At 33.7% G+C, this 13,636-nt stretch overlaps 1 protein-coding gene and 1 long non-coding RNA gene across 2 annotated transcripts; one reads left to right on the top strand and one right to left on the bottom strand.

Moving 5' to 3' along the window:
* Window positions 1-10,159: 10,159 nt before the first annotated feature.
* On the bottom strand, window positions 10,160-13,397 carry LOC114305924 (AAA-ATPase At3g50940). The gene is made up of 2 exons (XM_082909146.1): window positions 12,059-13,397; window positions 10,160-10,727 (listed from the first exon to the last, which is right to left on the bottom strand). The coding sequence occupies exons 1-2, from the start codon at window positions 13,097-13,099 to the stop codon at window positions 10,290-10,292; spliced, it is 1,479 nt and encodes a 492-aa protein (XP_082765272.1). The 5' UTR covers window positions 13,100-13,397; the 3' UTR covers window positions 10,160-10,289.
* LOC145813564 (uncharacterized) lies at window positions 10,668-12,328 on the top strand. Its single transcript, XR_014356713.1, has 2 exons — window positions 10,668-10,982; window positions 11,197-12,328. It is a non-coding gene; the product is annotated as an uncharacterized LOC145813564 (long non-coding RNA).
* Window positions 13,398-13,636: the final 239 nt, after the last annotated feature.

Here is a 13,636-nt window from a genome sequence, read left to right as displayed (position 1 = left end):
GTACCTGAAAACCAATCATATAGCTTTGCCTCATTTCATTCTTTTTTTTCCAAGTAACTTCCTTACCATTCGATTTTCTCATCACAAGAGTTCGACTTATTCTCATTTATTTGTTGGTTAACAACCCAAATTGGTGATTCATCATAGTCTGTATTGTCATCGAAGGTCATTCAGTAATAATCAATAATACGTACTAGACCTTGAAGTCGACCTCATAACATTAAACTACAAAACATATTAATCACAATGTACTATTCTCATCAATCACTTAATCCATATACTTCTATTCATCTATTCACATGTCTCCAATAATTCACGTATCTTCAAATAATTCATATATTTCAAAATAATCCACATGTCTCTAAATAGTCGAGGTTTAATCTCAAATGATATTCACAATAATACTTAACTTCAAATAAATCAAAATACCCCACTATTGACATTTCATATAAAGTCTTCAAAATAGATTAGGTGTTCGATATGACATCAATAACAAATTCAAATTCTTGGTCCACTAATTCCTTTGCAATAATAATCCGAATATTTGTTCCTAGACAATGTAGGACAATCTTCACTGTATTTAAAAGATTTAATTCTATTGTGTACACAACAACAAATAGAATTTAAAGAAATAAAGAAAAGGAGAGAATTTGTTTGATTACAAAAATCAAACTCGAAATAAAAATAAATAAATAAAAACACAGATTTTATTTTGTTACAAAAACAAAATTAAAATCTGATTAAATAAACAAATAAAAACAGAATTAAATTAAACAACTTACTTGGTTAATTTATATGAATAACTTTTTGATCAAGTCCAGTGTTTAACACTGTGTCCTTAAGACAGATTCGTCCTCTCTACGGTGCTTTCAGAATTTGGACGTCTATCTCCCAGGATGAAATGATCTACCACAAACAATAGCAGCACTACAAATTGTTTGCCTTACGAACACACTAAGTGTTTACACTCTTTCTTTCGGAAATAAAATGCAGCAAGATGAAGAATATAAATAGCAGAAGTGAAATACGAAATTTCTGAATACAAAACATCAAATGAGGGTGGTCCTATTTATAGATGTGAAGGTGGCTCTTGGATTTGAATTGAACAGGTATATGGCTCTTGGTTTTGAATTGAACAGGTATGATACCTGTTGGGTTTTGAATTTCAAACAGATTCAACAATTCAAACAGATAGCAATTACGGGAAGGGCCCTGTTTGGGTGTGCATTAATTTCAAAACAGTTTATTTCGGTTTGAAACCGGGAAGGGCCCTGTTTGGATGAACAAAAAATCCAAACTAATTTAATTTGAATTCTGGATTTTATTTTAATAAAAAATAAAATTAAATTCAAATGTTTTTGGCCCAAAAAGATTAGAAGCCCAACCCAACCACACACCACGCACCCGCGCCCAAGCCCAGCCCGCACGGACGGCGGCGGCGGCGCGCGCGTGTGTGGTGATTTTTGGGTCCAATGGGTCTAGCCCATTTTGCCCATAACCTCTCCCTCTAAAACACTTGGGTACCCCTTGGGGCACACCCCAAGTATCTCACCCTAAGCCTTATAAACCCTTTCAAAACTTCCCACCAAATCAATGTGGGACAAGCCAATTTACAACCTTAAGGAATTTCCACCAAAACTCTATTTTCATGGAGCACACTTTGGCTTCAATTTCCCATTCACTCGGTAATGGTTTTGAGTAACCAAATATACCACGTGAATCACAACGCGGCATAGAACGCGTTACCACTTTGACCCGAGTAAATCAACACTCGGGGCCCACCTAAAAAATAGACCGAACTTAGGAAAAAATTCTGGTTTTATCCAGAATTTTATAACCATTTCCAACAATCCCCCACATGAATGGAATTTGATGACAACGAAAATGCAACAATATGCAGACTTTAACGAAAGAGTATAAGTCGAAAATATCTTGCATCAGGATAGGTAGTTTTCGGCTTTGAACCTTCCCTAGTGATAACCTATCGGACTTACTAGCTAACCAATGGACGCGATGCCTTGAATTGTTCAGCCGTTTGTGTAAGCCAAGACAATAGATTTCACACAAAATATCTTCTAACACATCGTGGTTCTCACTGTTGTGTTCATTTTGGCCTTGAACGCGCCTGATTTTCATAAGTGTTTCTAGAGAATTTAGCCTTTTCATTCTCATAGAACCGGCCCCAGTTCAACACTCATATAGGTGATTCTTATTGTGAGTATCTTCTTATACTCATCTTGATTTTATGTCTTAATCAAGATATAAGTAATCATTAAAAGCAAAGCTTATCCTTATACCCCTGCAGACAACATATGTTGCAGATATCACTCTCACCATAGGAATGGGTAGGAATTTTAATCCCTTGGTGATTTCTGGCGAGCCATACATAACTTAGTTGTCCCTTTGAACTTAGTTCTTGGGATCTCCAGTCATATAAGTAGGGTTACCATTATGACGACTCTTATGTAATAGGCTTTAATCCCATCCCCTTCGATGAACTATACACTAGCTCTTTTGTCAAACCTTTTGTTAACGGATCCGCAATATTCTCTTTAGATTTTATATAATCTATTGAGATTATTCCGTTTGACAACAATTGCCTTACGGTATTATGTCGACGACGTATATGTTGTGACTTACCGTTATACATGTGATTCTGTGCCCTGCCTATTGCAGATTGACTATCACAATGAATGCAAATAGCTGGCACAGGTTTTGGCCACATTGGAATGTCTTCTAAGAAGTGACGAAGCCATTCTGCTTCTTCACCTGCTTTGTCTAAAGCAATGAACTCGGATTCCATTGTGGATCGTGCGATGCAAGTTTGTTTCGTGGACTTCCAAGAAACAGCAGCGCCTCCTAGAGTAAAGACATATCCACTAGTGGATTTTGAATCTTTAGTATCCGATATCCAATTGGCATCACAATAACCTTCGAGTACTGCTGGATATCGAGTAAAGTTCAAACCATGATCACGAGTAAATCTTAGATATCTAAGAACTCGAATGATCGCTTTCCAATGGTCTTCTCCAGGGTTACTAGTGTACCTACTCAATTTACTGATAGCATAAGCTATATCAGGACGAGTACAATTCATTAGGTACATTAGGCTTCCAATGATTTGGGAGTATTTTAACTGAGACACTGCATCACCTTTATTTTTTGATAAATAAAGACTGATGTCTACAGGTGTTCTAGCTAAATTCAAATCATCCTTGATAAATTTATCAAGAATTTTCTCAATATAATGAGATTGAGATAATGCATATCCGTCAGATGTTTTAGTAATTTTCATTCCTAATATAACATCTGCGACCCCCATATCTTTTATATCAAATCTTTTGTTAAGCATCTGCTTAGTTGATTTGATCATGTTTTGACTGCTTCCAATGATAAGCATGTCATCCACATAAAGACAAACTATGACATATCCTTGGTCAGTGTTTTTAACATAGACGCATTTGTCACATTCGTTTATCTTAAACCCATTAGTAAGCATTGCATGATCAAATTTTTCATGCCATTGCTTAGGTGCTTGTTTTAATCCATAAAGGGATTTTACAAGTCGACAAACTTTCTTTTCTTGCCCTGATACTACAAACCCTTCGGGTTGTTCCATATAGATCTCTTCATTTAGATCACCGTTTAAGAAAGCTGTTTTAACATCCATTTGATGTATTTCTAATTTAAACAACGCTGCTATAGAAATAAGCATGCGAATGGATGTTATTCTTGTCACAGGGGAATATGTGTCAAAATAGTCCAGACCTTCCTTTTGTCTGTAACCTTTAACAACAAGTCTTGCTTTATACTTGTCAATTGAACCATCTGCTTTCATTTTTCTCTTGAATATCCATTTATATCCAAGAGGTTTAGAACCTGGTGGAAGATCCACCAATTCCCAAGTATGATTTTGCATAATGGATTCAATTTCATTATTAACAGCCTCTTTCCACAAAGGTGCTTCAGGACCTGTCATTGCTGCCTTAAAGCTTTGAGGTTCATTTTCTAACAAGTATGTCAGAAAATCTGGACCAAAGGATTTTGATGTTCTCGCTCTTTTACTTCGTCTAGGTTCATCATTAGTTAAATCCTGTTGGTCAAGACTATTACTAATCTCTTTTGTTTGATTGTCATTAGTCTCTTGACTTTGTGTACAATCATAAGTTCTTTTCTGTGAACTTAATTCCTGTTCTTTCTTGTAAGGAAAGACATGTTCAAAAAATACAGCATTCCTTGACTCTATAATAGTGTTCACATTTATATCAGGTATATCTGATTTATAAGTCAGAAACCGATATGCACTACTATTCTGAGCATAACCAATAAACACACAGTCTATTGTTTTTGGTCCAATCTTAGTCTTTTTAAGAACAGGTACTTCAACTTTTGCCAAACACCCCCACACTTTTAAGTATTTGTAGGAAGGTGGTCGACCTTTCCACAATTCATAAGGAATGCTTTTGGTTTTCTTGTGGGGTATTCTATTAAGAACATAATTAGCAGACAATATTGCTTCCCCCCACAAATTCTGTGGTAAACCTGAACGTAGTAACATGGCATTCATCATTTCTTTTAGGGTTCTATTCTTCCTTTTAGCAATTCCATTTTGCTGTGGAGAATAAGGGGCTGTAGTTTGGTGAATAATGCCATGTTGTGCACAAAATTCATTTAATGGTGCATCATATTCACCACCCCTATCACTTCTATTATAAATCAATGAATTTTTAAAACAAATTCAAAATAATTATGACTACTTAAGTCAGAATTAATGTTTTGACAAAATCATATCCTCATAAAAATTTTTTCCTAAGAATCAAACAATTCAAAAACCCATTTGATTGTATACATTCTTGCAACTCAATAACCGAAGAAAATTAAATTATCTCAACTAATGTAAGAGATACACCCCCATATTAATAAAGTGGTTCATGGTTTAACAAATTCTACTACGCAAGTAAAATAATTATTAATGACATCTTATGTCACATAATTCAATAATCAACATAAAAGATTTCTTAAATTACTTCCCAATTAAACGGACCGATATAATTACATACATCTTCATGTTTAAATTTCTCTAGTGTTCAAACACCCATTCAAAATTGATTAGAAAAATTCAAATTAACCTGTTTATGTCCAAAGTCGACATAACAATTTATCATTCCAAATCACTTGAAATTATTGTTAAGAAATAACTTGAGTAGATATCATACATGCATATCAAACGCATCAACTAAAAATAATGAATTAACAAAATAAATTAATCATGCACGATCCTATCACTTGCATCATGAAATAAAAGGATTCTCAAATCATAAATAAAATCCAACGCATTTAAACATTAAACTTTAAAATGACAAAACATACCTCCATTTAATAAGTTTGATTTGTACATAAATAAACAAATTAAATATGCATTAAAATGTTCTTGTGAATATATATATATATATATATTCCGACTCAAGTGCAGAAACAATTCAAGACTATGAATCCACATTGTAATAAAAATAAAATTAGTTTGTAAAACTAATATTTTACTCTAGAAACAAATTCTTCCAAGTATACTCATGATGAACTATGATAAAGTCAAAATAATTAATACCTTTTCACAAAGGATTCAAAAATAAATGGTCTACCAAACGAAATCATAAGTTACTTACAAAATTAACAGATTGTGACCGAGTCACAAAGGTTACATGATAGATTAACAAAATTAATTTTCTAGTTACTAAAACTAGAAAATAAATTACAATACAAAATAATTTTATTTTCCTTGTTACTAAAACTAGTAAAATAAAATACCGAAATAATATCTGATTACAAAAATCAGAAAACCAAACTATAAATTAATTTTCTAGTTACTTAAACCAGAAAATAAATTATAACACAAAATCATTTTATTTTTCTTGTTACTAAAACTAGAAAATAAAATACCACAAAACTATCTGATTACAAAAATCAGAACAAACACAAAATAATTTTCTAGTTACCAAAACCAGAAAATAAATTAAAACACAAATTAATTTTCTAGTTACTAAAACCAGAAAATAAATTATAACAACAAAATAATTTTATTTTCTTTGTTACTAAAACTAGAAAAATAAAATATCACAAGAATTTTCTGTAATACCAAATAATATTCTGAATTGTTAATGACACCAGTATCGTACTACTAGTTGTTGTCAAAGAAAAGAGACAGTATATTACTACTATCTGTCAAATAGCATAAATCACTATTTGTTTTTCCAACCAGAATATTAATTTGAAAACACAGAAAATTAAATACAATGAAGATACCCAAAAAGGAATCTGTCTTAAGATTGTAGGACAATCTTCACTGTATTTAAAAGATTTAATTCTATTGTGTACACAACAACAAATAGAATTTAAAGAAATAAAGAAAAGGAGAGAATTTGTTTGATTACAAAAATCAAACTCGAAATAAAAATAAATAAATAAAAACACAGATTTTATTTTGTTACAAAAACAAAATTAAAATCTGATTAAATAAACAAATAAAAACAGAATTAAATTAAACAACTTACTTGGTTAATTTATATGAATAACTTTTTGATCAAGTCCAGTGTTTAACACTGTGTCCTTAAGACAGATTCGTCCTCTCCACGGTGCTTTCAGAATTTGGACGTCTATCTCCCAGGATGAAATGATCTACCACAAACAATAGCAGCACTACAAATTGTTTGCCTTACGAACACACTAAGTGTTTACACTCTTTCTTTCGGAAATAAAATGCAGCAAGATGAAGAATATAAATAGCAGAAGTGAAATACGAAATTTCTGAATACAAAACATCAAATGAGGGTGGTCCTATTTATAGATGTGAAGGTGGCTCTTGGATTTGAATTGAACAGATATGTGGCTCTTGGTTTTGAATTGAACAGGTATGATACCTGTTGGGTTTTGAATTTCAAACAGATTCAACAATTCAAACAGATAGCAATTACGGGAAGGGCCCTGTTTGGGTGTGCATTAATTTCAAAACAGTTTATTTCGGTTTGAAACCGGGAAGGGCCCTGTTTGAATGAACAAAAAATCCAAACTAATTTAATTTGAATTCTGGATTTTATTTTAATAAAAAATAAAATTAAATTCAAATATTTTTGGCCCAAAAAGATTAGAAGCCCAACCCAACCACACACCACGCACCCGCGCCCAAGCCCAGGGGGCACGGACGGCGGCGGCGGCGCGCGTGTGTGGTGATTTTTGGGTCCAATGGGTCTAGCCCATTTTGCCCATAACCTCTCCCTCTAAAACACTTGGGTACCCCTTGGGGCACACCCCAAGTATCTCACCCTAAGCCTTATAAACCCTTTCAAAACTTCCCACCAAATCAATGTGGGACAAGCCAATTTACAACCTTAAGGAATTTTCACCAAAACTCCATTTTCATGGAGCACACTTTGGCTTCAATTTCCCATTCACTCGGTAATGATTTTGAGCAACCAAATATACCACGTGAATCACAACGCGGCATAGAACGCGTTACCACTTTGACCCGAGTAAATCAACACTCGGGGCCCACCTAAAAAATAGACCGAACTTAGGAAAAAATTCTGGTTTTATCCAGAATTTTATAACCATTTCCAACAGACAATTCATAAGCCTTCTATAACAAATCAAATAGGGTGGAGATCTACTCCATTAGTTTGACAAGAAAAGTGATTTAATATCGGAGATTGAAAACAACTCGCTTAGGCATTTGCTTAGTAATTGGAAAGTCTATCCATAGACCACATTATATCTAATGATCCGTGTCAAAGGCATTGAGTCATATTCGTGATATAGCATTTCCAAATAATATAAATCCCCGAGATGATGATGATATATTTTCCACTCAATAATAATGCCAATGATCTATTCATTCTATAACCAAATGGGCCAAAACGAAAGGACGAGTCTTGAATCAGTCATCATACAAACGTTGGTTCACATGTAGTAAGAGTGCTCAATAGTGGTCTTGGCAAATCGAAACATTTTCATCCTAATTGTTTTAAAAACCTCAAACTAAGTTCCAAATGCCCAAGCAGATGAGTTCTAAATTTACCAATAACCAATTAAACAAACATAAGGATATCAATTCTAACTCAAGAGTTTTTGCATTTACTAAACATATTCTAATTGGTCTCTTCTACAACAAAACTCGTAAACACATTCTTTGATTCATTCCTTGGCTAGTACTATATTGGCATAGACACTCTATGAGTCATTATTTTCGTACTCATTCAAATTCTCAAGTGTGTATATAAATATATATAGATATATATATATATATATATACATACTAACTTATTCCAATCTTCAAGTGACATTAAAGCTATCATCAAATTATTTTTAAAATTAAACTTTCGACTTTCTCAATCCTTTGCAAATTAGTCAATTAAAATTCCTTTGTTCCAAAAGGCTCTTTAAGAAACACACATTTATAACTTTGACGAAGAATAGTTTCTTGCTTTCTATTACGCATTAACTCTTTTGACTAACACTAGAAGTGAACTTCTTTTCCAACGTTGACAATGCAATCTTAGTAAATGGAATCGTTCTCCTTCCAACATTAAATAGGCCAATCTTCATTTTTTTGGGTGGATAGGCCAATCTTCATTGGTTTAACTCTTAGTCACATTTCATTAATTCTAGCAATGTCGATCGAGTTTTAAATGTCTAAGTAAACGAATCTTAAATTTATCAAACATTAGGTAGGAAAGATTCACGTAACCAGAACATGTATGATATAACAATCCCAAAATTCTATACACATACTTAAAGCACTCACTTACTTAACATTGGGCTTGGAACTAATCTTTAAACTGACTATCTGACTTGAAATCTCCTTAAAAATTTATTATTTTTGAATAATCCTTTATTAGTTGCTCTATCTCTCCACATTTGAAACATGCTCCCGAAAATTCGATAACACACCCTGTATAACACTTCTAACAAATTGAACATTTTGGGAATGAACTTATACCTTGCTTAAACTTACTCGTGTCTCCTAATTTTGCTTGACAATTAGCACTTTACTTCTTAGACATATTCTGTAATTTCTTCTTACATATCAAACGGTTTTCTTATTCTCAATCACCTCAATCACCATAGCTCCACACATTTCATTGATCATCAAATATCTTAACTTCCAAATATTCTCATAGTCTAATTTGACATATAACCCATAAGCTTTCATAACTTCCATCAAGGATTTTAATTTCTTATAATCATCTTGGATTCAACATCGGCGTTGTGAATTCAACGTTGTACAAGACAATTCCGAGATGAAGACGGTGGTGGAAGAAGCATATAGGGGTTAGTTCAATTCAGGCATGGATTCACTAAGTAATTGAAGGTACACTTGTGTAATTCCTTTTTGTCTTTTTAGTGAATTATTTTGAGAGTTTTGCCTGTGGGTTTTTTTTTTTTTTCACAATTGGAGGCACTCTAATTGTGATTTTTTCACGTTAAATTGTTGTGTCGATTTGTCTTTGATTATTTGATTGAAATTGTTATTTACTGTTTAAAATTGATATATAATCACAAATCAATATCTCGAGAATTTTAAGATTTTTCAATTAGATTTGTATACATACATGTATAACTTTAGATTTGTATATATGATGTGTCTTCTATGTCTCAATTCAGAAGCAATCAATAAAAAAGTTGAGATCAGGCAAAGCATTAAGCTTTAGCAATGAATGTGACTTCACCAACGAACGGTACTCTTGCCTAGCTCATCATCATCTTTGTTGCCACCATGCTCACCGTCTACACCTATCATTACGTAATTCTATTCTAATTTTTTATCTATGCAAATATAAAGGCAAGGTTAGGGAAATTTATAGGTACGGCTAGGTTGAGAAAAGGCAAAAATAAAAAGATGAAAAGGCTTAATTTTAGGTTTTCCTATTTTATATTTGTGTGATTCTCTCCTTTTAAAACCCAAAAATTATGGGATAGTTTTCATAATTTTGAATTTTAAAATTTATTTCTTGACAGGCTAACTAATTAAAAAAAAAAAACCTATTTTTTAAATAAAAAAATTAAAAAAATTAGTTTGAGAGATTGAACATATTTTATTTATTTGTTTGTTTAATTAAGAAATTACAACTTCCATCAAAGAAGTTATAACTTTCATGAAACCATCATATTAGATAGTGATATATCTCATCTTAGTTACCCAAATATTATTGATTACATATATATATATATATATATATAAATAAAAACAATGTGGCATGTGAGTCACTTTATGGAGACATGCTTACATCATAAATTAGTCAGGACAAAATCTTAGACACCTCTGGCATAACTTCCGACCCAGAAGCTTTTTGTTCAACTTCAGGAGCTTTAATTTCTTCATTCTCCTTCTCCTCCTTCTCCTCCAAGAACCTGATGAGGCCTCTCAGAGCCCTCTCAGGCTCATCGCTCTTCATCAACTGCTCGCCTATTTCAGCCGGAGTCACCTTCTTCATCTCTATCAATACTTTGGCCTCCAAGAAGAGCGGGTGCTCTGTAATTCCAAGGTAATTGGAGACAAGCATTTTGAAGCTACAAGGGGTGCAATAGGACATGTGAATGTGCACGTCCATGCGACCTGGACGCAATAAAGCAGGGTCGAGCTTGTCTATGTGATTTGTTGTGAACAATATGATTCGCTCGTCCCCACAACTTGACCACAATCCATCAATGAAGTTCAGCAGTCCTGATAAGGTAACCTAAAATTCAGAAAAAACTTAAAATGGATTAGTAACTTGTTCTTGATGGATGGATGGACCTTTCTTAGGAAGAAAGAACTAGAACTATGTACGAGTCTTTTAGGTCATGTTTTACAAGCGAATTAGAAATTTTTTAGTACTAAACCTTGGTAATACTATGGGATTAAGGTTAGGATCAATAATATATAACATAGAGGATACTTGTGTTATGTTTGATTGTGATAAGAAGAAGATTATTTTTACCATTGAATTAAGGTCATGTTTGTTTGGGTGGACATAAGCTTGGAATTGGACTAATAGTCCAATAAAATTATTAATCCGATGTTTGGTTAAACAATTGAAGTACGGATTAATTATTTTAAACTTGACTTTTAGTTAAGATAGGATACATAATCCAACGGATTCGTAATCCCAGGATTATTAGTCATGGGAATGCTAATCCAGTCCGCCCAAACAAATATGGCCTAAGTGTTTTGGCTAATTAGAGAGTCATGGGATTAGAAATACCATGGAGGGGGTGGTGTTATTAATCCCACCTCGAACTAACAATCTCATTGCATTGTGCAAATCAAACACGTTTATTAGATAATTAAAACTCCCAAATAATCATCAACCATTCAAAGATACTATGTCAATGTAGACACATTTTTAGTAACATCCCAGTTGCTGAACAATGAGCAAGCACACTGTAAAAAATGTGATGGTAAGGTTGTAAAATCAATCATGTTAGTGTAGTCCTATTTCACTTGTTAAAAATTCGTTTAAAACTCGTTTGAAATTGATTTATTATGTAAATCAATTGAAATTTATTTTAAAACTTACTAAATTTTAAGTGAAATTTTACTAACTTGTAATTGCACTTCACTTGATTATATGTACTACAATAAAGCAAATAACTCAAACCTAACTTGTAATGGGCTCACTTAGATCGGATCCAAAAGTAAACTGTAACTCGCCTCACATCCAACCACCACATTCATCTATCACTACCTTTACAACTTACCAAATATAATCGACACAATTGGATTCGTTTACAATTCAATCACGTACATCAAACTGACCAACAAAGTATGCAAAGATATATATATTCCCTTTGTCTTAAATTTGAAATTTGAACTTTTTAAGGAGATAAATAATTATTAAATTTAAATTTGAAAGCATTGATTACGAAAATACCTTTCTATTCTCATTATGAATAAGTGACAATTTTAAAAACTTATACATTTAAAGTTTTGACTTTTTAAAATGGACATCCAATTTAGAACAACCAAAAATAAAAGAAGGGACGAGACGAAGGGAGTATATGTGTGTGTGAGCAGTAATTTACTTACTCCAGAACCTTGATTATATGCATAATACGGATCCCTGGTTTTGGCAGCGGCAGCCATAGCCGCAGCCTTCATTCTATCCTGCAACTCAATGGAGCAATCAATGTCTTCCACAACTAGTATCGATTGGTTGGCCGTCGTAATCAGCAAATTCCTGAGATCCGAATTACTCCTCAGATCAGTCAACTCCAAGTCATACACATCAAAATTCAAGTAATTGGCCATGGCCGCGATCAAGCTCGACTTCCCCGTCCCAGGCGGACCAAACAACAAGTAGCCTCTCTTCCACGCCTTCCCAACCCTCCTGTAAAACTCTTTCCTCTTCACGAACCTCTTCAGATCCTCCATTAACGTCCTTTTCTCATCCAAATCCATCGCCAACGTATCGAAATTCGCTGGATGATCCAGATTCACCGACTGCCACGGGTTGTTGATTCTACCGCCTATCCGACCGTCACGCTTCAGAGTGAAGAGCTTCAGGGTCTTCTTCTGATCCTTGGCGATCTTCGATTTCTCCAAAACGTAGGGCAAGTACTCGTCGATGACCTTGGATAAGTGCTTCTTGTGGAATCTGAGTTGGAAGAATCGGAGCTCTGTTTGGAGTGTTGAACTGTAATGGTCGTGGGGATCGGGAACGTACTTGGCTGGGATTTGTTTGGAGATGAATTGCCAATTGAGCTTGAATCCATTGAAAGTATCGGTCAGATCTTCGTTTCGTTCCATGGAGAGGTTAATTTTGGTTTCCTTTTCGGGTTTGGTGACTCGGAAGCGTTTGGTGGAGGGGCTGATGATGGTGCCGAGGTAGATCTCGGCGGCGTGGAAGATGTGATTGCGGTTGAGGCCGTCGAATTCGTCGATGACGAGAGTGATCTGATTGGAAAAAGTGCTGAGGAAGTCGCGGAGCTTGACGGCGATATACTGTTGGAACTCGTAAGGAATGAAGTCTTTCGCGACCGACCGGACCACCATCGCCGTCGCGGCGGCGGAGGCAACCGCCGATATCACTGCTTTTGTCGACGGCATTTGGTGGATGTTTGACAACATGGTGATGGAGATTTTTCGATGATTTTGGGGGTCTCAAATTCAATATGTTGTGTGTTTTATCAAAAACTAAAACAGAATTAAACACTCTAAAACAGAAAATCAAACAAGTGGGGGGGATTCTTGAGAATGGGGAGATTTGTTTTTGTGGGTTTGGTCTGAGATGAATGGGGATCATGCAAATATTATTATTGTACAAACAGAAATAGAAGTAGACTTTGAGGAAGACTTTAGCGACTTTGGAACGACGATGACTCTGAAGATGATCTTGTTTTTTTGGGTACAAAACAAAATATGATTTAGTGGGTTTGATTTGAGTTTTTTATATTAAGCTTTTTAAAAATTAAATTTTTTAGTTTTTATTTTTTTTAGTGAATATTTTTAAAATTTTAAATATTTTTTTTATTTTTTTAGATGTACCTTATTTAGATGTATTTAAAAAGTAAAAAATTTGTGAAAAAATATTTTAAAAAATTAATAAATACATAAAAATATAAAAAAATGTACTAAATTATCGTATTCTTTTTTTATTTATATTTT

This window comes from Camellia sinensis, chromosome 15, assembly GCF_055761805.1.
Source record: "Camellia sinensis isolate YWXY chromosome 15, ASM5576180v1, whole genome shotgun sequence".
Lineage (NCBI taxonomy): Eukaryota > Viridiplantae > Streptophyta > Magnoliopsida > Ericales > Theaceae > Camellia > Camellia sinensis.
Note: the sequence above shows the minus strand (reverse complement) of the source record. Positions and strands in the feature narration are given on the sequence as shown.